Raw genomic sequence first — 27,863 nt, forward strand, 5'->3', positions numbered from 1 at the left:
AAAATAGGGATACTTGTGTCTGGCATTACAAGGTGCTTCTGAAGATGAACTCGGGTAAGGTATGCAGTGACCACAATGTCTGGTACAAGGTAACCACTTATGAAACAGCCGGTGCTGTGGTTACATTAATCCCTGGCCCTGGCTTTCCGCGGCACTGCCTGCTGTCTCCTAAGGAAGCACTTCAAGCAAGTGCTGCTGCTGATGGCCTGGAGAAGGCGGCTGGATTAAGAGAGGAGGAAAGGAATCAAGATCAAAACCCCAGATTGAAGCACAGCTGATAGGCCTATCTCAGTCACCTGCAGCAGCTAACAAAGACTAGTGCACAGTCCAAACCAGTTTGCCTAACTAAAGGGGCCGAAGCTGCCAAAAAAAAAATGCCTCAAGTGTTCCTTGGATGCCTGAAGCAGAAAGACCCATTAGAGATTTCACAGATTAAATTCCTGCCTGCACGTCTATCATCAGCTGTAGGCATTTGTTGAAGTGAAACATGCAGTTTCAAAGCCATTGATGCCCCACGTTTGAACATTTTATCTCGATTTTCTTTAATCAGGTGACATTTCTTAAGAAAAAAGTTGGGATGGTGGCAATTACAACAAAAGCATCCCTTACCACAATTTGAAAGTAAAAAATGTCTGGTGTACACACTGGCGATCTTTCTCTTCCTAGACCCCGTCTCCCTCCATGAGCCTGCCCCCAACAGCCCCATAAAGCAGGTAATAATATCTTAACTCTTGAGTCCATAAACACTTCTTATTTTCTTTTCTTAAGAAAACATGCTTTCTCAGCCAAGTCAACCAAAATACCCCTCAGCCGGGTGCAGTGGCTCACGCCTGGAATCCCAGCACTTTGGGAGGCTGAGGTAGGCAGATCACCTGAGGTCAGGAGTTCAAGGCCAACCTGGCCAAGATGGTGAAACCCTGTCTCTACTAAAAATACAAAAATTAGCCAGGCATGGTGGTGGGTGCCTGTAATTCCAGCTACTCGGGAGGTTGAGGCAGGAGAATCGCTTGAACCTGGGAGGCAGACGTTGCAGTGAGCTGAGATTGTGCCACTGCACTCCAACCTGGGCAACAGAGTGACTCTGTCTCAAAAAAACAAAACAAAACAAAACAAAACAAAAAACTACCCCTTTGCAGTGGGCTTTATGGGGAGGGATGACAAGGTACGTTAGTATTTACAGAAAGACACCTTAAGTGGATGGTTTCAATGCTCTGAAGAAATAAGACTCAAGGAGTTGGCTCTCAGCCCATTGCCCCTGGAGAGTTCAGAGAGGAAATTACCATGGCACCAAGCCCTTGTTTCTTAGAACTACAGAATGGCAAAGCTGCTCATTAAACAATTACACCGTTAAACAACAGAGCAATTGCACTATTTAGTTAAGAACTTGTATCTCTGCTTGGCTTTAGCAAAGGGTCATGCAGCACACGGAGGGAGACAGCTTTTAGGTCTCCTGTCTCTGAGGCTGTGTTACTTCGGTAGGTCTCTGACCTCCTCTGGGCCTTAATCTCCCCCTCTGTAAAATAAGGATTGGAGAAGAGTCGTCATTCTGGCACTAAGACAGCCACTTCTAAGGTTTCTGTACAGGAACAAGGGGCCTGCAAAGGGAGCGTGAACTCTTAACATACCCTCCAGACACCTCCCTGAAAGATCTCACACACCTGGAAGACTGGGTTACTTACCTGACTAATGAAGTCGGATGAGGCCTCATGTTCATCCCAAGTCTGGTTCCTCCCCCTGGCTTTCCCCATTCCGACGAGGGCATCGTGTTCCTCCTCAGACCCCTTATGTCTCTTTCTTATCCCTGCTCCCAGCTCATAGTCATCTGATGTCAGCAGAGACTTGCTGCTCAGCCTGAAACGCAGACGCACTACCGGTCAGCACCCTGGCCAGACAAGACTTGCGGGCTGGGGTCCACCCTCGTGGCCCTGAAGGGTTGGGCTCTGGACTCTGAAGCGCGGACAGTGATGGCAGAGATGGGCGTGGGGAGATGGATCTTGTAAAACAACCGTGCTGGAATTCTGGGATATTTGTGAATGAGGCAGAATGAGAGTTTAAGGTGAAAGAAGGAAAAAAGCGTTTTCTCTCGTGTGTGCTTTCACGCGTACACAAACACACACACACATCTCTGTGTGGTCAGACACCTATTTACCAAATCGTGCCAAGAACAAAGATCAGAAACGCCAAGGAAATCCACCAGGATGGCAGGGGGAGTTTAGAACACAAGTTTACATGAAGAAGGATTCCAGTCTGTCTTCTCCAGCAAGGAAAAAAAAACGAAAAAGGAACCATTTGCTGGTCTCCAGAATCCCATGCGCAGTGGCAATGGGGATACAGACATGGCTTAGAAGCCCCACTTGCTTGCTTTAAGCTGAAACTTCACAGGTGATCGAAACAGCCAATCTGTACTTGGTACTCACTCACTGTGTGTCTTGCACTGTTCGTGACATGTATCTTGGCCACAAACGTTTGGTGCTGCTGTATTTTATTTTTTATTTTTATTTTTTGGATGGAGTCTCACTCTGTTGCCCAGGATGCAGTGCAGTGGCTCAATTTCAGCTCACTGCAGCCTCTGCCTCCCAGGTTCAAGCAATTCTCCCACCTCAGCCTCCCGAAATAGCTGGGACTACAGGCCCACACCACCACGCCCAGCTAATTTTTGTATTTTTAATAGAGATGGGGTTTCTCCATGTTGCCCAGGCTGGTCTCAAACTCCTGATCTCAAGTGATCCGCCTGCCTCGGTGGCCTCCCAAAGTGCTGGGATTATAGGCGTGAGCCACCGTGGCCAACCTGTGTACTTAATTTTTTTATAGATGAGAAAATAGGCTCAGAAAAGCAAACACCTGGCCTGAGGTCAGTCACACTAAGGGATAGTGTGCTGGGACTCAAGAATAGGAAATTTAACCAGTGCAGGCCACACCCCTGACCACCACACTGCTGGTGGCCGCAGCCTCCTGCCGTCTTTCTCCAGGAAACTCTCCCTGCCCCTGCTGCGGCCAGTGAGGGAGATTTCTACCACTCTTCATCCCCTCTTCGGTCAGAAACATCCAAGGATGTTAAATGGAAGACGTGGGGGCCTTAGAGCTGTTTTATCCTGAGAAGACCTGTGGCCTTCCTACTGCCTCTCCTGTGCCCTCCAAAGGCCCCCCGGGCTCCTCCTTCCTCAGGGCAGGTCTTGAGCCACCTAGCGTCTACCCCGCCCTCCTGTCCCAGGCTCAGAACACTCCGACCCCTTTCCTTGACGGGCCCCTTTCCGCTTGTGCTAGACACCCAGGGAAGGACGAAGCATCTTTTCTGTGCACGCCTCGCCCTGCGGGAAAAGCTCTCGTTCCAGCTGGCGTTCAGAAAGACCCACACAGGCGCCCCACAAGGCTGCGACCACCACCCGAGGAGGAGGAGCTTGTCCCCAAGTGCCAGAAGGAGCCAGCCCTGGTCTCGGGGGCAAGCCAGCAGGTCCGGCATGGCGGAGACCGATCGACAGCCGGGTCACAGTCCGTCCCAGCAAGCAAGGCTGGCAGCCCAGCGGGTCCTTCCGCAGGGAGAAGGCGCATGGAAAAGAGGAGGAATTAGGCCCTAGGCGTGAGAAGGCAGGCGTGGCAGGAAGACAGGTGAAGCGCTGGGTTAGGACATGGGAAAAATCTGTCGCAGGAGCCATCCATCCAGCTCAGCACTGGCCTCGCTCCCTCCTGGCCCGGGTAGCACAGTCCGTGCTCCCCGAGGGCCACTGCTGCAGGTAGGTCAGAGTCTGAGGGACGCTAGGTCCCCCAGTACCCCGAGGCAGGCCCCGCGTGGGGCCCGGGCTCCTCCCCTCAAGCTGTGTGCCAGTCCCCTACCCACCGAGGGGCCAGCCTTACTTTCCGCTACTGTGGCCGCTCTTCCCTCTCTTGCGGGGGGGCGACAGGGCGCTCGGGGCGTGGGTCCGTTTCCGCGGCCTGCCAGGGCCTCTGCGTGCCAAGCTTCTATGGGGTTCCTCGCGCCTGTCCCTTAAAAAGAATCACACGCTTGGCTGTGACGCTGGGGGTCGGGCGGGACGTGGAGAACGGGCACACGATGCACACACGGCGTCGGGTCCACGCACACCTCGACGGCTGCTGCGCGCCTGGGGGCCTGGCGGGCCGGGGCGGGGGCCCCACGGGGCGGGCGGGGGGCACACTCACTCGGAGTCCCGGCGGCGCTGCAGCTTCACCAGCTCACGCTGCTTCTCCTTGTACTGGCGCTGGACCTCGGCCAGCCGCATCCGGAAGTCCAGCTCCAGGGCATCCATGTCCTCCAGGGAAGACTTCATGGCGTACATCTGGGGGAAGAACCGGGAGAGGAGGAGCGGGTGAGGATGCCACTGCCCAACGACGCTCACCGCCCACCCAGGTGCCCTGAGGAAGAGGAGACGGCACTGGGAGCTGGGGCTCGAGTCCCACCGCTGCCACCTCCTGACTGAGGCCATGGCCTCATCGTAGGCAAAGGACCCTGTGCTGGCTCTGTGGGGCTGTGGCAGTGCTCAATTAGATGGCATGCCTGAAGCACAGCACTTGCGTATGACACCTGCTCCATCAGCGAGGGCCACTGTGTCATTTATAAACGGAGGCTCAGTGAGCGGATGCTGCAGCCCCAGGCCCCGTGGACACCTAAGGCCAGAGCTACATGTGACCCTGGGCTACTCTCTTGCCAGTGGATCACACCGCGACCTGTATGATGTGCCTGACATGCTAGCAGATGGGTAAACTGAGTCCCCGAGAAGAGCAACCACTTGCCTGGGACCACGTAGCATGTCAGCACAAGGAGCTGAATGTAGCTCAGCCCTCTCTGACGCCAAAGCCAGCCACGCCCCAAGCAGAAGGGCACCTCCACAGAGGGGACTCCCACCCGGCCTCAGCTCGCGGGCCCCAGGGAGGAAGCAGCCGGCCGCTCACCCGCTCCTCCTTCTTGCGCATCCAGCTGTACTTCTTGTTGGGCTTCAGCTCCCGCGGGAGCCGCAGGTTCTTGAGCGGGTCCACTACAGGCCCATCCAGCACCTCCCTCAGCATGTGGCTGCCCGCTGCCAGCAGACTCTCCAGTGAGGGCCGGGCCACCAGGGCCCGCTCCAAACCTGCAGACAGGAGGCAGGTAACAGGGCGCTGCCGCCACCCCCCACCCGACCCCAAATGGGGATGCCAAGGCCCAGAGCAAGCACAGGCCCCAGGCCACACGCGCCCATCCCCCAAGGTGCTGAGTGGACAGAGGCCTTTGTGACATGCCGGAAGTCCTGAGCATCTCTCAACAAGAACGGAGGAGAAGGCCGGGCACACTGGCTCATGCCTGTAATCCCAGCACTTTGGCTGGCTGAGGCGGGCGGATCACTTGAGGCCGGGAGTTCAAGACCAGCCTGGCCAACATACAGAAACGGTGAAACCCCACCTCTACTAAAAATAACAAAAACTAGCCGGCTGTAGTGGCACACACCTGGAATCCCAGCTACTCAGGAGACTGAGGTGGGAGAACCGCCTGAACCCAGGAGGCAGAGGTTGCAGTGAGCTGAGTTTGCACCACTGCATGCCAGCCTGGCCGACAGAGCAAGACTCCATCTCCAAAAAAAAAAAAAATTGGCCAGACGTGGTGGCTCACGCCTGTAATCCCAGCCCTTTGGGAGGCCGAGGCGGGCAGATCATGAGGTCAGGAGATCAAGACCATCCTGGCTAACACGGTGAAACGCAGTGAGCCGAGATAGCACCACTGCACTCCAGCCTGGGCGACAGAGCGAGACTCCGTCTCAATCAGTCAATCAATAGAACAGGAGAGAAGGCAGCACGCCCACCACAGGGTCCTGTGCTCTATTCCCAGAGTACACTGGGCGCAGCAAAGCCTCCAGAGGGAGGGCCTCCAAAGGCCGAAGGGTACTTCCCAGCAATACAGCTCTCCTTTATTTATTTATTTATTTTTTTTTTTGAGACGGAGTTTCGCTCTGTCGCCCGGGCTGGAGTGCAGTGGCCGATTCTCAGCTCACTGCAAGCTCCGCCTCCTGGGTTTAAGCCATTCTCCTGCCTCAGCCTCCGAGTAGCTGGGACTACAGGTGCCCACCACCTCGCCCGGCTAGTTTTTCGTGGGTTTTTTTTGTATTTTTTTTTAGTAGAGACGGGGTTTCACCATGTTAGCCAGGATGGTCTCGATCTCCTGACCTCGTGATCCGCCCGTCTCGGCCTCCCAAAGTACTGGGATTACAGGCTTGAGCCACCGCGCCCGGCCTCCTTTCACTTATTTGTATGTACATTTTTCCATAGCTAATATACATGGCTCTTATAATCAGAAAAATGTCCAGGATGAAAAACACAAACCAAGCAGAAAGGTGTAAAAAAAAAAAAAAAAAAAAAAAAGACAGCCTTCTTCCTTCCTCCTGCAACACACAGGTCCCTCCCTTGGGAGGCCACTGTGGGTGCAGTTTCCAGAAGACAGTTCCAGAAATGATTATGCATATTCAAATGCACATGACATCCACGAGCATCCTTTAAAATATAAAAATAAGCCAGGTGCGGTGGCTCACACCTGTAATCCCAGCACTTTGGGAGGTCAAGGCAGGCAGACAATTTGAGGTGAGCAGTTTTGAGAACAGTCTAGCCAACATGGTGAAACCCTGTCTCTACTAAAAATTCAAAAATTAACTGGGCATGGTGGCAAGCGCCTGTAGTCGCAGCTATTCGGGGGTTGAGGCGTAACTGCTTAAACTCAGGAGGCAGAAGTTGCAGTGAGCTGAGATTGAGCCACTCCAACCTTGGCAACAGAGTGAGACCCCGGCTCAAAATATATATATATATATAAATGTAAACTGGGTGCCTGCAGTCCCAGCTACTCAGAAGGCTGAGGCAAGATCACTTGAACCCAGGAAGGTGAGACTGCAGTGAGCCACGATCATATCTGCACTCCAGCCCAGGCAACATAGTAAGCCTGTCTCAAAGAAAAAAACGTACACACACACACACACACACACACACACATCTCTGGCTGGGCACGGTGGCTCATGCCTGTAATCCCAGCACTTTTGGGAGACCGAGGTGGGTGGACGGCTTGAGGCCAGGAGCTTGAGACCAGTCTGGCCAACGTGGTAAAACCACCCCGCTACTAAAAATACAAAAATTAGCTGGATGTGGTGGTGGCCACCTGTAATCCCAGCTACTTGGGAGGCTGAGGCACGAGAATCGCTTGAACCCTGGAGGCGGAGGTTTCGGGGAGCCATGATAGCCCCACTGCACTCCAGCCTGGGCGACAGAGGGAGACTGTTTCAGGAAAAAAAAAAAAATCTCAACACTGTATCACACTGCTTTTTTTCTGCTTAATGTCTTTTCTCAGCACAAAGCAAACATTTACCTCATTATTATCAGCTTGAACCTTATAAAAATTGCCATCTCTAAAGGTCAAAAACACTAGAATGTCAGCAATTTTAAATGGTCAAACGTGCAAAGAAGGAGCTTACGCAGAATCATGCGGGGCGTGGGGTGGAGGAGCAGCCTAGAACCCTCTTGAACTGATGAGTTTTGATTCATCCAAGTCAGTCATCTCCCATTCACGGCATTTAGGTTCTTCCCTTTTTTTTTTTTTTTTTTAAAGATAGGGTCTCACTCTGTGCGCCAGGCTGGAGTTCACCATCACACATCACCACAGCCTCAAGCTCCTAGGCTCACGCAATCACCCTGCCTCAGCCTCCTGAGTAGCTGGGACCACAGGCACATGCCATCACACCCGGCTAGTTTTTGTATTTTTTGTAGAGATGGGGTCTTGCTACATTGCCCAGGCTGGTCTCGAACTCCTGGGCTCAACTGATCCTCCCACCTCAGTCTCCCAAAGTGCTGAGATTACAGGCGTGAGCCACCGTGTCCGGCCTCCTATCTTTTTGTAATAGGAGCACATGGGCACATAGCTGGGACACGTGTGGTAGGAAAAGTCTCACCAATGTGATGAATATGACCAGGTCTGTGCAGTTCTCTCTCTGATAAATACTCCCCCCCAACCCTCCAGAAAGGGTGCTTCAACCACAGAGATCTTGCTTTGGTCTCCACCAAATTTAAATGAGTCCTATTACAATTTTTTAATTGACATTTCATTTTTTTAATGCAGACGAGGTCTCGCCATGTTGCCCGGGCGGGTCTTAAACTCCTAGGTACAAGCAGTCCTTCTGCCTCAGCCTCCCAAAGTGCTGGGATTACAAACGCGAGCCACCATGCCCGGCTGACATTTTCTTTGTGATCTAAAATACCAATTTTTGGCTGGGCGCAGAGGCTCACACCTGTAATCCCAGCACTTTGGGAGGCCAAGGAGGGCGGATCACCTGAGGTCAGGAGTTCAAGACTAGCTTGACCAACATGGAGAAACCCCATCTCTACTAAAAATACAAAAAATTAGCCGGGCATGGTGGCGCATGCCTGTAGTGCTAGCTACTCAGGAGGCTGAGGCAGGAGAATCACTTGAACCCGGGAGGCGGACACTGTGGTGAGTCGAGAACCATATTCTCTATTGGCAAAGTTCCAGAGACAGACATGACTAATGATGCTGCTGAGGGGGGAGCTTCTCTTCCTTGGCACCATTCACATTTCACTATTCATTTGCATCTCTGCTTAGGGCTGTCCTCTGCCTTCACTGTAGGGTGCCTTGCTGAGTCCCTGCCTTTACCCACTAGATGGCAGTAGTGCTCCCCCGAAGCTGTGACAACCAAAACTGCGGTTGCCAATGTCTCCTGGGGGAACAAAATCACCCCTAGTTGAGAATACTTGTTTTGCTCTTCTTATATCTTTTTTTTTTTTTTTTTTTTTTGAGATGAAGTCTCGCTCTGTCGCCCAGGCTGGAGTGCAGTGGCCGGATCTCAGCTCACTGCAAGCTCCGCCTCCTGGGTTTACGCCATTCTCCTGCCTCAGCCTCCCGAGTAGCTGGGACTACAGGCGCCCGCCACCTCGCCTGGCTAGTTTTTTGTATTTTTTAGTAGAGACAGGGTTTCACCAGGTTAGCCAGGATGGTCTCGATCTCCTGACCTCGTGATCCACCCGTCTCGGCCTCCCAAAATGCTGGGATTACAGGCTTGAGCCACCGCGCCTGGCCACCTTTTTTTTTTTTGAGACGGAATCTCACTCTGTCATCTCACTCTGTCATCTCACTCTGTCGGCCAAGCTGGAGTGCAGTGACAATCTCGGCTCACTGCAACCTCCGCTTCCTGGGTTCGAGCAATTCTCCTGCCTCAGCCTCCTGAGTAGCTGGGATTACAGGTATGTGTCACCATGCCCAGCTAATTTTATTTTTAGTAGAGACAGGGTTTCGCCACGTTGGCCAGGCTGGTCTCGTACTCCTGACCTCAAGTGATCCGCCTGCATTGGCCTCCCAAAGTGCCGGGATTCCAGGCGTGAGCCACTGCACCCAGCTGCTCTTCTTTTATCTTTAGGGAGACTGAGGCCACAAAGCCGCAAACCTGATCAGCTCCTAAAGGCTGATGTTAGATTGAAACCATCTCGCCCATCCCACAGTGATGCCTCTGCGCCACCTACCCCTGCCTCAAGTTTCTGCGAGACGTAAGCGTCTACAATGTCAGGTAAGTATGGAGGGCTGCTCTGTTCTCCAGGAGGGGACCAAGGTACAACTGTGTCACCTCCTTCACCCTCCCACAAACCTATTTTCCCGAACCTCTTAACTGATCAGACAAGGGATGCCCAAGTGGCCTCAAGGCCAGCAGTGAGGGGTTCAGTCATTTCCCCACTAATTTAATATGTGAGAGTCCTAACCCCCCGTAACCTCAGAAGGTGACCTCTGTGGGAGACAGGGCTTTTGCAGAGGTGGTCAAGTTCAAGTCATGACAGTGGGCCTTAATTCCGTAAGGCTGGTGTCCTAATAGGGTGGAGAATTCTGGGCTGGGTGCAGTGACTCACACTTGTGATCCCAGCACTTTGGGAGGCCGAGGTGGGCAGATCACTTGAGGCCAGGAGTTCAAGACCAGCACAGCCAACATGGCAAAACCCCATCTCTACCAAAAATACAAAAATTAGCTGGACATGGTGGCATGCGCCTGTAATCTCAGCTACTTGGGAGGCTGAGGCAGGAGAATCACCTGAACCCAGTAGGCAGAGGTTGCAGTGAGCCGAGATCACACCACTGCACTCCAGCCTAGGCAACAGAGTGAGATTCTGTCCCAAAAAATATTAAAACACACACACACACACAAAACCCAGTACCAGGTAGGAAGACCAAGGGAATTTTTTTTTTTTTTTTTTGAGATGGAGTTCCACTCTCGTTGCCCAGGCTGTAGTGCAATGGTGCAATCTTGGCTCACTGCAACCACCTCTGCCTGCCAGGTTCAAGTGATTTTACAGCCTCAGCCTTCCGAGTACCTGGGACTACAGGTGCCCGCCACCGTGCCCGGCTAATTTTTGTATTTTTAGTAGAGACGGGGGTTTCACCATGTTGGACAGGCTGGTCTCGAACTCCTGACCTCAGAGGATCTGCCCACCTCGGCCTCCCAAAATGCTGGGATTACAGGTGTGAGTCACCACGCCCAGCCGACCAAGGGAATTTTGATTTTCTTCTACCAAAAACAAAAAAGTTTCTATTGAACTATTTTAGTGAGAGAAAAGCAGCAATGAACTTTAGGACAACCGCCGCCCAGTGGGGAAGGGGCGTTGCTCACACAGGCCAATGGGAGCGTGGCTTCTCCAGGCTTCCTTGAGGGTCATCTGACCATGAAAATCAGAAAACCCTGAAAAATGTGGCCTTGTTTGGACCCAACAGTTCTACCTCTGGGCATATAATCCAAGGCAATTCAGAGATATGGACAAAGATTTTTTTTCTTCAAGGATAACCATCACGTTACTTGCAACAGAAAAAAATAAATAAATACACTTTGTTTTAAAGCAAACGAAAATGCCTGACGATCTAAGACTGGGTCATCGAGGGCCAGGGCCACCGCCAGGCAGAAAATTGGGCAGTCCCTAAAACAATGATTTTTTTTTTTTAAACCACAGTTTTAAGCTGGCAGCTCATGCTTGTAATCCCAGCAATCTGGGAGGCCAAGGTGGGAAAATCACTTGAGGTCAGGGGTTCGCGACCAGCCTGGCCAACACGGTGAAACCCCATCTCTACTTTTTGTTAAAAAAAAAAAAAAAAAAAAATTAATGTAAACCCACAGCTTTGAAAACTGTTTAATAAAGAACATTTTAAGTAAAATGGTCAGGCAAGGTGGCTCAAGCCTGTAATCCCAGCACTTTGGGAGGCCAAGGCGGGTGGATCACTAGAAGTCAGGAGTTCAAGACCAACCTGGCCAACATGGTGAAACCCCATCTCCACTAAAAATACAAAAAGATAGCCAGGCATAGTGGTGCACGCCTGTAATCCCAGGAACTCAGGAGGCTGAAGCAGGAGAATCACTTGAACCCGGAAGGGCAGAGGCTGCAGTGAGCCGAGATGATGCCACTGCACACCAGCCTGGGTGATAGAGGGAGACTGTCTCAGAAAAAAAAAACAAAGCAGGAACCGCAGTCAGCCTGTGAGAGTGAATCTCAGTGTCTTTGCCAAAGCTAGCAAGAAAGAGGTGGCCTCTTTCGTGAGGCTGCTGAGCAGGCCCAGGGATCTGAGAGGAATTGACAGACCACACCCCCCAACCCAATGAAGACGATTAAGGGATGGTAAGTCGGCCTTGAATGAGGCCAATGGAGAGAAAAGTCGAACAGCAAGAGGGAAGGAGACAGGGACACAGAGAGAGAGACTAGGGAAGGGCCTGTGTAGGAGAAGAGAAACTTGGTTTCTTGGCTTGAACACCTAGATCCAGCCATACCTGAAATTACCTAATTACTGCTGGACTTCAGTTCCAAGAGCCAATTAATTCTCTCCTGCCTAAACCAATTTAAATAAGACTTTCTGTTCCTTGCAACCCAAGAAATTCTGCTAAAACACACCATTGATAGAATGCGAAATTTCGCCACCAGGAAACCCACAGACCGCTGCACAGTGCGAACACACTTAACATGCCACTCAACAGGACGCTTAAAAATGCTCGAGATGGAAAATTTTGTTATGTGTATCTTACCACAATTGTTTAAAAAAAAGAATATGAATAAACCACATTCCTGGTTTTTCATAATTTAACAGTCTCATAAAAAAAAGTTTAAGGGGTCGGGCACAGCGGCTCACACCTATAATCCCAGTACTGTGGGAGGCTGAGGTGGGCAAAAATCGCTTGAGTCCAGGAGTTTGAGACCAGACTGGGCAACAGGGCAAGACCCCATCTCTTAAAAAAAAAATTTTTTTTAAAGTTAGCTGGGCAGGGTGGTAGATGCCTATAGCCCAAGCTACTTGGGAGGCTGGGGAGGGAAGATCACTTGAGCCCAAGAGTTTGAGGCTGCAGACAGCTAAGACTGTGCCACTGCACTCCAGTCTGGGCAACATAGCAAGACCCTGTCTCCACAAAAACAAAATTTACAAATCTGCACAACTCAGAGGTTGTGCACTCTCACCTATCTCCTGGCTCCTCCTCTCCAGCTCCAGCTCTGCGATCTCACTCAGCAGGGTGATGCCATGAAGGAAGCTCTGCTCCAAGACAAGGCTCTCGGCTGCTTCCAGCTTCTCCAAGGCCTGGGCTCCAGCAGCACCCGGGGAGGGCAGAGGCCTGGCCTGGGGCAGCTCCGCAGCTGCAGCCAGGGCGTTCATGCCAGCCAGTGGGTCCTCTAGACTGGGCAGAAACTGGTCAGAGCTTGCCTCTTCCAGGTAGCAGGTGCTGCCAGGCACAGGCACAGCCTCTTGGGGCTCCAGGCTCGGGCACTGTCCCTCCCCGGCGGGCACGTCACAGTCTGACATTTCTAGGGTGGGCTGGGACTCGCTTGGCGCCACCTGCGCCAGGCCTTCCTCGGACACTGCCTCCACCACGGGCACCGCCACAGGCACCTCCACTGGCTCCTCCTTGGCCTCCACCAGTGTCTCGGGTGTCAGCTGCACCCCCAGGTCCAGGGCGGCAGTGCAGGGTTCTGTCCGGCCCGGGGAATCCACCCGTGGTTCAGGCCCCTCCACAAAGTCTGGGCACTCGGAGGGCTCTGCGCAGCTCTGCCCGGTGGCACTCAGCGCCTGGGCCTCCAACAGGCCACCTCCACAACCCCCTGTAGGGCTGGGGGTAGCCATGGCTTCCGCGGCGGGCAGTGGCAGTGGCGACTCCAGAGGCGGCAGCTCTGTGGGGCCCTCATCCATGTCCTCCACCTCTGCCTTCACCTCCCGCTCAGTCAGCGGTTCTTTCTCCGGGCCCTCCCGCAGCGGCTCTGTGATCTTGGAGGGCGACAAGCGGATGGGCTTGTCTTCGGGTGAGAGTGCCAGGCGCTCAGGCCCATCAGCCGGGAGTGGCACATCGGGGGCCAGGCCATCCGCGTCGGCGGCTGCCGTGGGCTGCAGCAGGAAAGGGTAGGGCCTCCCGTAGTGTGGTGGCAGGGCTTGGAACGGGTACCTGGGCGGGATATCTGCCAAGAACACAGGAGTCAGCATGGGAGCCCTAGGATCTCATATCCCATGTCCCCATTGACACCGCCCACCACCCCAGAGACCCGGGACACAGCCGCCCTCTGCTCACCCAGCTGCAGGGCTGGGAGCTGTTCTAGGTGGGATCTCAGAGACCCCAGGACCATGCAGTGGCCCCACAGTGAAAAATCAGCCACCTTCCTGTCCCCAGGGTCTGTGGTCTTGAAGGCAAAGAACCACAGTTGTCTCTCTCGTCCCTTTCCCACTCCACACCCAGCACAAGGCTAGACCAGAAGCAAACACTTCATGAGGTCTGCAAAGGCCTACAACTGCCTTTACCCACCTTGTGTGGTCTGGCCTCCACTCCCCACGAACCTGCTGCTCCGCCCCATTAAAGCAGTTGTTCAAAATGTAACAGCAAGGCCAGGTGTAGTGGGCCACGCCTGTAATCCCAGCACTTGAGGAGGCTAAAGTGGGATGATTGCTTGAGTTCAGAAATTCAAGACCAGTCTGGGCAAAAGTGAGACCCCATCTCTCTCTTTTTTTTTTTTAGATGGAATTTCACTCTTGTTGCCCAGGCTGGAATGCAATGGCACATCTCGGCTCATTGCAACTTGTGCCTCTTGGATTCAAGCGATTCTCCTGCCTCAGCCTCACGAGCAGCTAGGACTCCAGGCATGAGCATGAGCCACAACGTCTGGCCAATTTTTTTTTTTAGATGGAGTCTCGCTCTGTCACCCAGGCTGGAGTACAGTGGCACGATCTCAGCTTACTGCAAGCTCTGCCTCCTGGGTTCACGCCCTTCTCCTGCCTCAGCCTCCCGAGTAGCTGGGACTACAGGCACCCGCCACCATACCTGGCTAATTTTTTTTCTTTTTTGTATTTTTAGTAGAAATGGGGTTTCACCATGTTAGCCAGGATGGTCTCCATCTCCTGAACTCATGATCCGCCCACCTTGGCCTCCCAAAGTGCTGGCATTATAGGCGTGAGCCTCTGCGCCCGGCCGTGCCCGGCTAATTTTTTATATTTTTAGTAGAGACGGAGATTCACCATGTTGGCCAGGCTGGTCTCAAACTCCTAAACTCAGGTGATCCACCCGCCTCGGCCTCCCAAAGTGCTGGGATTATAGGCGTGAGCCACTGTGCCTGGCCTGCAAGACTCCATCTCTACAAAAAAAAATTAGCTGGTCATTGGTGGTACACTATGTAATCCCAGCTACTTGGGAGGCAAAGGTGGAAAGATCACTTGAGCCTGCGAGATCAAGGCTGCAGTGAATTATGATGGCACCACTGCACTTCAGACTGGGTGACAGACCCTATCTCAAAACAAAACAAAATATAACAGCAGGGCTAGCTGCAGTGGCTCAAGCCTACAATCCCAGCAATTTGGGAGTCCAGAGTAGGAGGATTGCTTGAGCCCAGGAGATCAAGATCAGCCTTGGCAACTAAGCAAGACACAGCTGTATGAATATAAAAAATAAATTGGCCGGGTGTGGTGGCTCACGCCTGTAATCCCAGCACTTTGGGAGGCCGAGGTGGGTGGATCACCTGAGATCGAGAGTTCGAGACCAGCCTAACCAACATGGAGAAACCCCATCTCTACTAAAAATACAAAATTAGCCGGGTGTGGTGGCTCATGCCTATAATCCCAGCTACGAGGGAGGCTGAGGCAGGAGAATCATTTTAACCTGGGAAGCAGAGGTTGCAGTAAGCCGAGATTGCGCCACTGCACTCCAGCCTGGGGAACAAGAGTGAAACTCAGTCTCAAAAATAAATCAATCAATAAAAATAAATAAATAGCCAAGTCCAGTGATGCGTGCCTATGGTCCCAGCTGCTTGGGAGGCTGAGGCAGGAGGATCACTTGAGCCCAGATGTTCAAGGCTGCAGTGAGCTGTGATTGTACCACTGCAGTACAAGCTTGCGCGACAGAGTGAGGATCCCATCTCAAAAAAAAAAAAAGAAAAAGGAATAGCAACCCAGTTCTGTCCCCAGGTATAATCTCCCTGAGAGCAGGGCTGTGTGCCCCTGATTCTCTGCACCACTCCCAGCCCAGCAGCTGGAGGCACACAAAAGGAAACTGACAAAGGAGAGACAGGCGCCAGGCCAAGCTCAGTAATTGCCACCACTGGCCCAAGCTCACTCAGCCTCGGTGCCAGAATCTGAATTTGAACCAAAGTCCTCCCAAGCACGCGCTCAACATGCCTAACACCCCCCAGGAAGGAAGAACACAGTGCCAGCCCCCAAAGCCACCTGCTGCAATGCCACCTGATGCAGAAGACGGGAAGAGTGGGTGTGTGCGTGCGACCCATGGAACGGGTGTCCCTAGACCATCATCACCAAGGTAGAATTTAGCGCTGACTGCATGCTGAGTATGTGACAGGTGTGGCTCGGTTGAAAGCTCAGAACAACTCGTCCTGAAGCAGTTTCTAATATTAGGCCCATTTCCCTGACACTACTGCTGAGAAGGGGCCGGGGAGAGGCTGGATGTGACTATGGGCTCCTGTGTTCGTCTCCGTGTCTGGCGGCGGGTCTGGTATGTAGGAGATGCTCCGTGGAGTTGGAATGAATGAACGACCGAATGGGTCAATGAAGAGATGGGGTGAGCAGTTTTACCACACCAGGGCCAGAGTGAGACCCTGAGGGTCTCAGCTGCATCCTACCTGAGAAAAGGGCCTGGAAGGGGCTGGGGGCTTCCTTCTCCAACTCCAAGTCTTTCTTCTCGACCACATTCTCGGGAGCCTCCTCCTTGCGGGTGATACCTGGGGTGGGTGGCGGGGAGGCCGGCGGCGGGCTGGTGGGGTGGGAGCTGGGGGTGGCAGGGTAGGCATAGGCGGGTGGCTTGGACACGTCCTCCAGCTTCTGGATGACCTTGGCCTTCAGGGCAGCCACAGGGGATGCGCGGGGTGATGGTGGTGGGCTCACAGCCTTGCCATAGGTGCCCGCGGGGCCGGCGGCCAGGCCGGGGGGCTTCCGCGGCAGCAGCCCGGGGCCAGCAGTGGCCAGGCCAGCCTTGCCCGCAGCCTCCAAGCCCCGCTTGCTCCCCTTCTCTTCCATCTCCGCCCGGTGCTCCTGCGCCTTCAACCGCTCCTGCTGGGGAGGGGCCGGCAGGCAGGGTCAGCATGGCATGAGTTCCCCCCCCCCACCCCCGCACCTGCCCTGTCCCCGCAGGGTCCCCCAGCCTGAGGAGAACCTCATGCAGGGCCTGGGGTCCAGGCTGCCCACCCCCTCCCAGGCTGGAGACGGACATTCCATCCCAGTCCATGTGTCATAAGCACAGCATTCCATGCAGAACCCCAAAAGGCAGGGCTGGGGGTGAGGAGCTCTGGTGGGCCCCTTTGGACCAGGGCTGATGGGGGACCTCCACCAGGACACCGGCCCTGCAGGGACCCTCACAGTCAGGGCATGGGGGGCCACCCCTCGATGACATTGGGACAGATGCCTTCACGGAGTGCTCACTACCTGCTCAACCTTCCTGCTTCACTGCATCATCATTTTACGGTCTCACAATGCCCCAAAGCGGGCAGGAGGAGCCCAGGCGTGTCTTTTATGAGGAAATGGGAGGGAGTCGGCTCCGTGACCACCAATGCCTACCTGGGCCGGTCAGTCAATACACAAAACATACTGGGGGCCAGGCATAGTGGCTCACACCTGTAATCCCAGCACTTTGGGAGGCCAAGGCAGGTGGATCCCCTGAGGTCAGGAATTTAAGAACAGCCTGGCCAACATGGTGAAACCCCATCTCTACTAAAAATACAAAAAAAAAATGAGCCACGCACGCCGGGCGTGGTGGCTCATGCCTGTAATCCCAGCGCTTTGGGAGGCCAAGGCGGATGGATCACCTGAAGTCAGAAGTTCGAGACCAGCCTGACCAACATGGTAAAATCCATCTCTACTAAAAATACAAAAATTAGCTGGGCATGGTGGCACGCGCCTGTAATCTCAGCTACTTGGAGGCTGAGGCAGGACAATCGCTTGAACCCGGGAGGCGGAGGTTGCGGTGAGCCGAGATCACACCATTGCACTCCAGCCTGGGCAACAAGAGCGAAACTCCATCTCAAAAAAAAAAAAATTAGCCATGCAAGACAGCATGCGCCTGTAATTCCAGCTACTCGGGAAGCTGAGGCAGGAGAATCGTTTGAACCCAGGAGGTGGAGGTTGCAGTGACCCGAGATCGCACCACTGCACTCCAGCCTGGGCAACAGAGCAAGACTCCACTTCAAAAAAACTGCACAAACAAACAAACAAACAAAAAACACCAGGATGAAGCACTCCAAGACAGGCCACTCTCCCGATTACTTAACAGTTACATTTAGCAACCCAAGGACTACACAACGCTAGCATCTGTTTCTAGGAGAGGAAACTTGAAGCCCAGAGAAGTAAAGGTACTTCCCCATGAGCACACAGCCAGGCCTGACAGAGGTAAGATTCAGAACTGGGGCTCGGGCTCTGAGAACTCCTTGCTGTATGTACCACCTGGGCCGACCCCTCCAGAGCAGACTCTTCCTGTACCCTATCTTATGGGACCATGCCATCAGGAGACAGCTGGCCAGGCCTCCTTGTGCCTCTCCGAGAGGCCACCTGGAGAGAAGAGGCCAGGCTGGGCTCAGGCAACAGCGGGAGCCCACTGGACTCCTTCAGCATCCAATCACCCTTCCCCAGTCCCCAAGGCCACCTCTCTGCCTTGGTTTCCCCCTTGTTCCTGCACCCTGCCCTTCCAGGCTCCATCTACCTCTGTTCACAGCTCCCTCTGCCTGGAGAGCTCTTCCACAGACAGTTCCAGGTCTCTGTTCCAGTGCTGCCTCCACCAGGAAGCCCTCTCTGACCACCTGCCCCTCTGCTGTTTTCTCCCTCCCTGTAACTGTCTGGAGTTTCTGCTGGCTGACTCGTCTGCCTCATCACCCATGGGGCCCCCAGAGGGAGCTGCGCCTCATCCTCCCCGACTCACCACCAGCTGGGCGCTCCTCTGCAGTTCCAAGGCCTGGGCCGCCTGCTGCTGCAGGTACAGGAACTCCTGCTGCCGCAGGAAGTGCTGCTGCGAGAAGAGCTGCAGCTGCTGTGCATGGTGCAGAGGGCTGCGGCCTGGCGGGTACAGGGCAGGCCAGAGGGGTGGCACGGTGGCCCGCTCCATCAGCTCCGCTGTGGGGACACAGACAGTGTGCTGCACCTGCGGCCGGATGCTGCACCACCATGCCTATTTACAGAGGGGAAGACGAGGCCAGAGAGGGGCCACCCACACAGCGGGGAGCTGGGCTCTGCAGGGCCCCCGGCTGTCCCCTAGGGGCAGGAAGCTTGTCCTGTCCTCCATAGGCCACGTATGCACCCCAGGCCCAGGAACACAGCCCTGTCCACACCCGGGATGGGATGTCCCCACAGCCTGACAACCAAAGCAGGTCAGCATGCAGACATGTAAGAGGGCCACTGGGAGGACCCAGGGAACGCCTTCTCCGGCCCCTCCCAGCTGTCTTCTTTTTTCTTTTTTTTTTTTTTTGAGACGGAGTCTTACTCTGTCACCCAGGCTGGAGTACAGTGGCCGGATCTCAGCTCACTGCAAGCTCCACCTCCCGGGTTTACGCCATTCTCCTGTCTCAGTCTCCCAAGTAGCTGGGACTACAGGCGCCCGCCACCTCGCCCGGCTCGTTTTTTTGATTTTTCAGTAGAGACGGGATTTCACCATGTTAGCCAGGATGGTCTCGATCTCCTGACCTCGTGATCCGCCCGTCTCGGCCTCCCAAAGTGCTGGGATTACAGGCTTGAGCCACCGCGCCCGGCCTCCAGCGGTCTTCGAGGTGGATTCGAGGAGATGGTGGTGCCAGGTAAGGGGAATCCCAGCCCCCACCCAGGGCTGCCTGTCTTGCTTCTCTTTATGGAGTTTTTGGGCAGGAGCTCATTGCAACAAAGACCCCAAGGCTTTATAACGCTGGCCACAGATGTTCTCTCTGAACCCCAGTCTGCCTCCCCAAACCCCGGACCTGCCGGCCGCCACCCCTCAGCGGGAGGCCCTTGGCATCAGAGCCCATCTCGCTGGGCATGGCCAGCCTGGCCCACGGTGGCCACACGGAGGGTCCACTTACCAAAGTGAGGCAGGTGATCGCTGGGAATGACCACCAGCTGGCCCGACTGGGGGTCCCGGACAAACTGGTAGGCCGATGGCAGGGAGCCTCCAAGGCCAGGTGGGAACGCAGGGGCCATGCCCTGGTGCAGAGATGGGGGGCCCAAGCCTAGGAGGAGAGAAGCCCAGGCCTGAGTCAGCGCTGGGGCACCCCAGGCTGTTTGTCCCCGGGCGGCCCCAGCCCAGCACCATCTCCCAAGTCCTGAACCTCCTGGGGCCTCCAGTGGGGAAGCCAAGGGACAGGGGTGTTGGCTGGCTGCAAAGAACCTCACAGAGCCACCCGCATTGGGCATCTGCCCCAAACAGGCATGGCAGACGGGCCCCACGCGGCAGAAGCCATTATCATTCCTTCTTCGGACAAATGTGGAGGCCAGGCCCAGGACCCCCAGGAAACGGCAGGCAGGAGCCAGCCCTGAGCTCTTGTCCTGCACCTGCCCCCTCCCACCCCTCCCTCAGAGAAGGGGAGAGTCCCTGTGCCCCACACTCACCGTAGGGGTGTCCGGCGAGCCACATGGATGTGCTGCCCGAGCGGGGCAACCAGGGGTGCGTGGCCAGATGGGCTGCGGGGTCGGCAGACCAGCGACCCGAGCCCGCCAGCGCCGGGCCCCCCGTCACCATGAGGTTGGGGTTCAGGCCGTTAGGAGCACAGCTGGTAGGGTGCAGGCGGGCCAGGTCAGCCAGCTCCTTACTCTCTCTGGAAGGAGGATCACAGGTGTCAGCAACAGCTGGGACAGCCCAGGGGACGAGAGGGAGAAGAGGGGTTGCCCCAAGGAACTGTTTGCCACCAGGCCATGAGTCAGGACAACCACTGCTCGGAACTGAAAGGCCTCCCAGGGCCTTCCACACTCACTGGAAGGGGTCGTGGGGTCACCTGGCCTGGGCAGGGCTGGCCCAGTGCTGAGGACCAGGGAAGCTCCCGCTCTCAGTACCACAGCATCCATGGTCAAGGGGCGAAGCTCACCTGGGGTCATCCAGCTGCCCCTCACCCCCAGGGGCTCCCAGACACCCCCCAGACCCTCACTCTCCCCCAACGCCCTCACCTGAGCAGCTTCTCCTGATCCCGGTCCAGCCGCGCCCCGAGCAGCCGTTCCTCCCGGTGTCTGGCCCGGTCGTCCACACAGTCCTCATCTGCTCGGCCGTGTCCTACAGGGGGACAGGCGGAAGTGAGCCCCCAGCCAGCACCCAGCGCACCCCAGACCCACTGGTCCCACTGCCCTCACCCCTCCCTGGGCCCCCCAAAGCCCCAACGGTCCTGCACAGCCATCTATGCAGTGCCTTCACCCCAACACCTTTCCTTATGACACATCAAGCTCCCCCAAACCCCAATCGGGGTTTCTCAGGGCCAGGAATCATCCATCCCCTCTGTCATCCCCCATCCAAAAGGCCTATGTCCCCTAGACAGGCAACCGTGGCAATAATTAGACCAATAGCCATGGATATTATAAGAAAATGTCATAAAACCTGTCACATAACAATGAAATGTGAGGCTAGGTGCACTTGCTAATGCTATTTTACTTTTTTTTACTTGAGAGGGAATCTTGCTCTGTTGCACAGGCTGGAGTAAAGTGGCACGATCTTGGCTCACTGCAAGCTCCGCCTCCCGGTTCACGCCATTCTCCTGTCTCAGCCTCCCGAGTAGCTGGGACTACAGGCGCCCGTCACCACGCCCGGCTATTTTTTTTTGTATTTTTAGTAGAGACGGGGTTTCACCGTGTTAGCCAGGATGGTCTCCATCTCCTGACCTCATGATCCACCCACCTCGGCCTCCCGAAGTGCTGGGATTACAGGCACTGCGCCCAGCCACTAATGCTGTTTTAATGAAGGGAAAGCAGATTCTGAGCTGGGGTTTGGTGAGGATAGGGCAGAGTCCAAATGGAAAAAAAAAAACCACAACCCAAAAACTAGCCAGAACTGGGTCACATTAAGCCAGGCTGTGGTCCCAACCATGCAGGCCTGTGTGTCCCAAGACAGTTTAAATACACATGGCTAGCCGCGCCAGTTGGCTCACGCCTGTAATCCCAGCACTTTGGGAGGCCAAAGGGGGTGCGGATCACCTGAGGTCAGGAGTTCGAGACCAGCCTAGCCAACCTGGCGAAATCCCATCTCTACTTAAAAAAATACAAAAATTAGCTGGACGTGGTGGTGTGCACCCTGCGATCCCAGCTACTCGGGAGGCTGAGGCAGGACAATCATTTGAACCCAGGAGGCAGAGGTTGCAGTGAGCCAAGACTGCACCAGTGCACTCTAGTCTAGACGACAGACAAAACGAGACTCCGTCTCAAAAAAAAAAAAAAACCCGGCCGGGCACGGTGGCTCAAGCCTGTAATCCCAGCACTTTGGGAGGCCGAGACGGGTGGATCACGAGGTCAGGAGATCGAGACCATCCTGGTCTACACGGTGAAACCCCGTCTCTACTAAAAAATACAAAAAACTAGCCGGGCGACGAGGCGGGCGCCTGTAGTCCCAGCTACTCGGGAGGCTGAGGCAGGAGAATGGTGTAAACCCGGGAGGCGGAGCTTGCAGTGAGCCGAGATCGCGCCACTGCACTCCAGCCTGGGCGACAGAGCTAGACTCTGTCTCAAAAAAAAAAAAAAAAACCCATATAAAAATTTAGACGGGCATGGTGGCATGTACCAGTAGTCCCAGCTACTCAGGAGGCTGAGGTGGGAGGATCGCTTGTGCCTGGGAAGTCGAGGCTGCAGCAATTCCCTATCATGATTGTACCACTTCACTCCAGCCTGGGTGACAGAGGGAGACCCAGACTCTAAAGAAAAAACAATCAAGACAGAAAAGTAAACCCAAAGAACATTATCCACTTGGGTGGAGGGGGTGGCCTTGGCCCCCAGAGTGGGAGATGCCACCAGGCTCACCCATCCCTGTCCCTCCCCATGGCCAGCCCCTGAGTCCCAGGCCTGGCACATGGATGGTCACCAGAGGAGAGGGGACGGGGAGGGGTGGAGTGGCAGGAGCCCCATCTGTCCCTCTCGGTCCCTCCTCGTCCCTGCCACCCTGCCCTGGCCCCTCCTTGAGTGTTTAACACCATGAGCCAGAGATGGGACCACCGACAGGTGAGGGCACGGGAGGAAGCTGAGCACCATGGCAGAGGCCACCAGGTGTACAGCTCGGAAACCTGCCCGTCGGCTCCCGGGTGCCACTCGCACAGGCTGAGGCATGGTTGATACTCCCCTCAGGGCCAGCCTTCCCAGGGCTGCCAGGAAGAGGGGTGGGCTGGGAGCTAGGTCCTCCTACCCAGGGCTACTGTGGGCAGATACTGGCCATCAGCCACCCGCAAGGGCCCAGTCCAGCACTGCCAGCAGCAGTGTCAGGGGCTCAGCCCCCATTACAGAGACACTATCCTTCTGCTGGAGACAAGGTCCCCACCCAGCTGCCCTAGCTGGGGTCTACAGCGGCCCCACAGCCATGACCCTAATGGGTGAGGAACCTTGGAATCAAGCTTCTCCTCTCATCTCTCCCTTCTCACACCCCCAAATACCGCGAGCTCCTAATGAGCAGTGCCCCAGGCCCAGCAGAATGGCTCACACCTGTAATCCCAGCACTTTGGGAGGCCGAGGTAAGAGGATCACTGGAGTTTGAGACCAACCTGGGGAACACAGTGAGTCCCCATCTCTACAAAAACATAAAAAATTAGCCAGGAAGAAGGTGGGAATCCTCCAGTCCCAGAAGCAGAAGAGAGGAACCCAGAGAGGGGCACAGTCATGCCAGCCCAGAAGCCTGCAGGACCGAGTGTGTGGAGGGACAGCTGAGCAGCCTGGCACCGGGAGGGGCATGTCGATGAGGGCGGCTGGACATGGGCCTCCAGGGCCACCCGGACCTCCAACATCAGTGTAGCTCCTGTATCAAAGCAGAACCTGAGCTCACAAGGCACCCCTTAGTCAGGACTGAAAGGGGCCCTGCCTGGGGACCTCACGGGGAAACTGAGGCTGAGAAGGGCAGTGACAGGTCTCGGGCAGGACTGGGACAATGGAGGGCCACCCCAGAGTCCCACAGCTGTGCTGAGAAATCGGGTCATGGGCTCAAGCTTCCCTCTCCCAGGGGAGACAGCCGTCCCAGCTTATAGAATCCCAGAGGCTCAGCCACCTGAAGGGGCCACCCTCACGCCCCCGGCTCCTCCTGGAGTCTGGGACAAGCTTTGAGCACAGGGCTCTCCCAGTGCCCCCAGAAGAGGCGGGCACTGAGCGTGCAGCCTGGGCTCAGCCCCAAGTCCTCTGTGCCCCCAACTGTCCCGGCTGTCACTGCGAATGGTCTCAGGGGCTTCCATCCCGGGCGCCACCTGCCACCGAAGCCAGTCTACTTGCCAGCCCCCTCTCAGAGCACCTGCCACCCTCAGGGCCTCAAGGGCCATAGCCTCAGGCTGCTCCCTGCAAATGTGGCTGGCCTCTGAAGAGATATAGTGAGCCCTCTGTCCCCTACCCCTGCCAGGCTCCTGCTCTACCCTCCTCACTCTGTGCCCCCCCCATCTGCTCTAATCCTGGTCCCATCTGTCACCCCACGGGGCCAAGTGGGGACCTGGCTGGCCTCTCAAGGGTGCCCCACCCTCTCTGCACATATCACACTCGTCCCTTCCCCACCTCTGGGCCACACACACACACCATTCCCACCACCTGGACCCCCACCATCAGAGCTCAGCTTCAATGCCACCTCCTCCAGGAAGCCCCCCCGACCACCTCTGCTCCATCACGCTCTAGATTCCACACAGCTATTCTGCTTATTGAACACTATCTGTGTTCTAAAGGCTGCAGTGAGCCATGACAGCACCACTGAACTCCAACCTGGGCGACGGAGTGAGACCCTGTCTCTAAAAAAAGAAAAAAAGAGAGAAAGAAAGAATAGAAAGAAGGAAAGAAGAAAAGACTGAAAGAAAAAGAAGTAAACTCAGGTTGGGCACAGTGGCTCACGCCTGGAATCCCAGCACTTTGAGAGGCCAAGGTGGGCGGATCACCCAAGGTCAGAAGTTCAAGACCAGCGTGGCTAACATGGTGAAACCCTATCTCTACTAAAAATACAAAAATTAGCTGGGCATGGTGGCAGGTGCCTGTAATCCCAGCTATTCAGAAGGCTGAGGCAGGAGAATCGCTTGAACCTGGGAGGCGGAGGTTGCAGCGAACCGAGATCACACCACCGCACTCCAGCCTGGGCGACAGAGCCATACTCCATCAAATAAATAAAATAAAATAAAAACAAAAATATAAAATAAAATAAAAATAAAAAATAAGAGAAAGTGGATAAATAAACAAAGGCTGTCCCTGTGCCCAGCAGGGCACCAGGCCACTTTGCACACATGAACTCAATCACCATCAACCCAGGAGGCAGATCCTAGCCCTCACCCCTCTCTTCCAGATGAGGAAGCTGAGGCACAGGGAGATAAAGAAACATGCCCAGGTCACAAGACTAACATGGACGCATCATGGCTGGGATCAGCGTCCAAGTCGGCCCTGCTGACCGCCAACATACACAGCCCCATGTAGGGAGTGCCACAGGGCCCTGTCTAGCCACGTCACTGCTGTCCCCTATCTGCAGGCCGCCCGGAGGCCCAGCCCCACCCCAGGGCCCATGGTGGGGTGAGAGTGTCCTGCAGCAAAAGCCCCCCAGTCTGCAGCGCAGTCTGCAGCGCTAACGAACCCCCTCACAGGTCACACGCCCCACACTGCAGCCATTAGGAGCCCAAGGCTCATGCAGAGGCCCCGTTCCCATGGCAACCCCTTCCTGGCCCCTCTCTGAACAGCTCCAGATAGGGTTGCTCTCCCGGGGTCCAGGGAAGTGGATGGTAGGGGGGCGGTGACGGGATAGAGGCCCCAGCAGGCTTGTCACCAACACCATGGCATACACCTGGCTCTGCACCCCCAGCCACCCTGTGATGCTGGAGGTGGGGACATCCCCACAGCCCCTCCCTCCCAGACCTGGTCCCACCCTAGAGGTGATGGGCCAGTGAAGAGGTGGGAGAGACAAAGCTCAGCTCAGGGTTCCCCACTCAGCCTTGCCTCATCCCTGCAGGCCTCAGTCTCCCCATCTGTGAACAGGGAGAGTAACAGTCCCTCCTCTGCATAGGTCCACGTCCTCACAGGAGGCCTCATGGAGCTGTCTGTTCATACAGGCTGCTGGCTCAATGGCAATGACTGCTTTCTTTTCTAGGGGGCGGTTGGGGGACAGGATCTTACTCTGTCACCCAGGTTGGAGCGCAGTGGTGCGATCTCACTGCAGCCTCGACCTGCTGGGTTCAAGTGACTCTCCCCTACCTCAGCCTCCCAGTAGCTGGGGCTACTGGTGCCACGCCACTATGCTCGGATCGTTTATTTTTATTTTATTTTATTATTATTATTATTATTTGAGATGGAGTCTCACTCTGTCACTCAGGCTGGAGTGCAGTGGCGTGATCTCAGCTCACTGCAACCTCCACCTCCCAGGTTCAAGTGATTCTCTGCCTCAGCCACCCGAGTAGCTGGGATTACAGGCGCCCGCCACCACGCCCAGCTAATTTTTTTGGTATTTTTAGTAGAGATGGCGTTTCACCATCTTGGCCAGGCTGGTCTTGAACTCCTGACCTTGTGATCCACCCGCCTCAGCCTCCCAAAGTTCTGGGATTACAGGCATGAGCCACTGTGCCCGGCTTTTTTTTTTTTTTGTAGAGCTGGGGTTTCACTATGTTGCCCAGGCTAGTCTCCAACTCCTGAGCTCAAGCGATCTACCCACCTTGGCCTCCCAAAGAGCTGAAATTACAGGCATTGAGTCGCTGCATCTGGCAAGGATGACTCTTAGGGGTCTCGGGTTCTCGGGCGTGCGTGGGGGCTCTGACTGTGTGGGGCTCACAAATGTAGGTAATGCCTGTCCTTCATCCATCTCAAGGTCCAAGACAGCTTAAGGCCAGACCTAGATCCTATGTGAGGACAGGAGGAGCCAGCGCTCCCCTGCACAGGCAGGCGCATTCTAAGACCCTAATGCCTGAATATGAACAGATGAGAGAGAGGCCTACTATGTGCCCGTCAGCCTACCCGGCATCAAACAGATGAGCTGCCCCCAGAGCCGAGAGGGCTCAAGGCTCTTGTTCAAGGTTACGTAGTTACAAAGCGCAGAGCCTGGACTTAAAACCATTGACAGAGGCAGAGGGCTCGCCCCAAAAAGCAAGAGACTGGGGCGAGACCCCAGGAGACCAGGGTGACAACCTGACTGTCCTCAGCTGGGAGAACTGCCCAGGCACAGGCACCCCAGTGCGTCTCTCTCCTCCCTCCTTTCAAAGTTGCTCAGCATTCAGACTGGGCTGCCCAGAGAGAAATGACCACTTCTTATGGGATTTTTTTAAGGACAGAAAGAATCCAGCCACATACTTTTTTTGTTCTTTTAGAGACGGGTTATCACTTTGTTGCCCAGACTGGAGTGCAGTGGTACAAGCATAGTACAGTGCAGCCTTGACCTCCCAGGCTCAAACTATCCTCCCACTCCAGCCTCCTGAGTAGCTGGGACTACAGACACACCAGCATACCCAGATGATTTTTTTTTTTTTTCTTTCATTTTTTGAGATGGACTTTCGCTCTGTTGCCCAGGCTGGAGTGCAATGGCACGATCTCAGCTCACTGCAACTTCCTCCTCCTGAGTTCAAGCGATTCTCCTGCCTCAGCCTCTCAAATAGCTGGGATTATAGGTATGTGCCACCATGCTCGGCTAATTTTGTATTTTTAGTTAGTAGAGATGGGGTTTTACCACATTAGCCAGGCTGATCTCAAACTCCTGACCTCGGGTGATCCACCCGCCTCAGTCTCCCAAAGTGCTACGATTACACGTGTGAGCCACCACACCCAGACTATTTTTATTTTTTGTAGAGACAAGGTCTTGCTAGGTTGCCCAGGCTGGCCTTAAACTCCTAAGCTCAAGTGATCCTCCTCCTTTGGCCTTCCGAAGTGCTGGGATTACAGGCGTGAGCCACCATGCCCGGCCCCCAACCAGTCACCTACTTGTCAAACATCAGCACCAACAGAGAAGGGCAGCTTCAGATAAATCCCCAAACACCTCATCCCAAACTTCTGGCACACCCTCCCTCCCTCTCTCACATTCACATTGTCCCCCTCCCCTCCACACACACACACACTCACGGCCTCTTGGACACAGACAGGTACTCTGGGATCCCAGATGGATTCCACTGACCGTGAGCCCCCAACAAAGGTGCTACCCCATGCGACAGAAGGATCCTTCCAGAGAAAGGCTCAAAGAGATCTCCTGCCTCCCAGGGGACCCCAGCCCCAAACCTCTGAGCAGGAGACTTTTCTGTCACCAAGCTGGCCACCTCCAATCCAAGGGCTATTGGCCCCTCCC

General features: G+C 55.0%; 2 protein-coding genes across 8 annotated transcripts in view; one reads left to right on the forward strand and one right to left on the reverse strand.

Moving 5' to 3' along the window:
- LOC104667537 (protein PMS2CL-like) overlaps window positions 1–27,863 on the forward strand; it is a 1,213,215-nt gene that overhangs the window by 335,094 nt on the left and 850,258 nt on the right. The window lies entirely within an intron of this gene.
- The window catches only part of TNRC18 (trinucleotide repeat containing 18), a 123,132-nt gene that overhangs the window by 53,753 nt on the left and 41,516 nt on the right, over window positions 1–27,863 (reverse strand). For 5 of the 7 annotated variants that reach the window (XM_030932180.1, XM_030932178.1, XM_030932174.1 and 2 more), the window contains 10 exons: window positions 20,582–20,684; window positions 20,030–20,235; window positions 19,504–19,650; window positions 18,378–18,568; window positions 16,093–16,522; window positions 12,448–13,434; window positions 4,906–5,081; window positions 4,156–4,292; window positions 3,853–3,981; window positions 1,680–1,851 (listed from right to left, as the gene is read on the reverse strand). In XM_030932180.1, coding sequence (XP_030788040.1) covers window positions 1,680–1,851; window positions 3,853–3,981; window positions 4,156–4,292; window positions 4,906–5,081; window positions 12,448–13,434; window positions 16,093–16,522; window positions 18,378–18,568; window positions 19,504–19,650; window positions 20,030–20,235; window positions 20,582–20,684 — 2,678 coding nt within the window. The remainder of the gene's footprint in view (window positions 1–1,679; window positions 1,852–3,852; window positions 3,982–4,155; window positions 4,293–4,905; window positions 5,082–12,447; window positions 13,435–16,092; window positions 16,523–18,377; window positions 18,569–19,503; window positions 19,651–20,029; window positions 20,236–20,581; window positions 20,685–27,863) is intronic. The other 2 variants (XM_030932175.1, XM_030932177.1) reach the window with 2 other exon arrangements.

This window comes from Rhinopithecus roxellana, chromosome 6, assembly GCF_007565055.1.
Source record: "Rhinopithecus roxellana isolate Shanxi Qingling chromosome 6, ASM756505v1, whole genome shotgun sequence".
In the NCBI taxonomy this organism is placed as follows: domain Eukaryota; kingdom Metazoa; phylum Chordata; class Mammalia; order Primates; family Cercopithecidae; genus Rhinopithecus; species Rhinopithecus roxellana.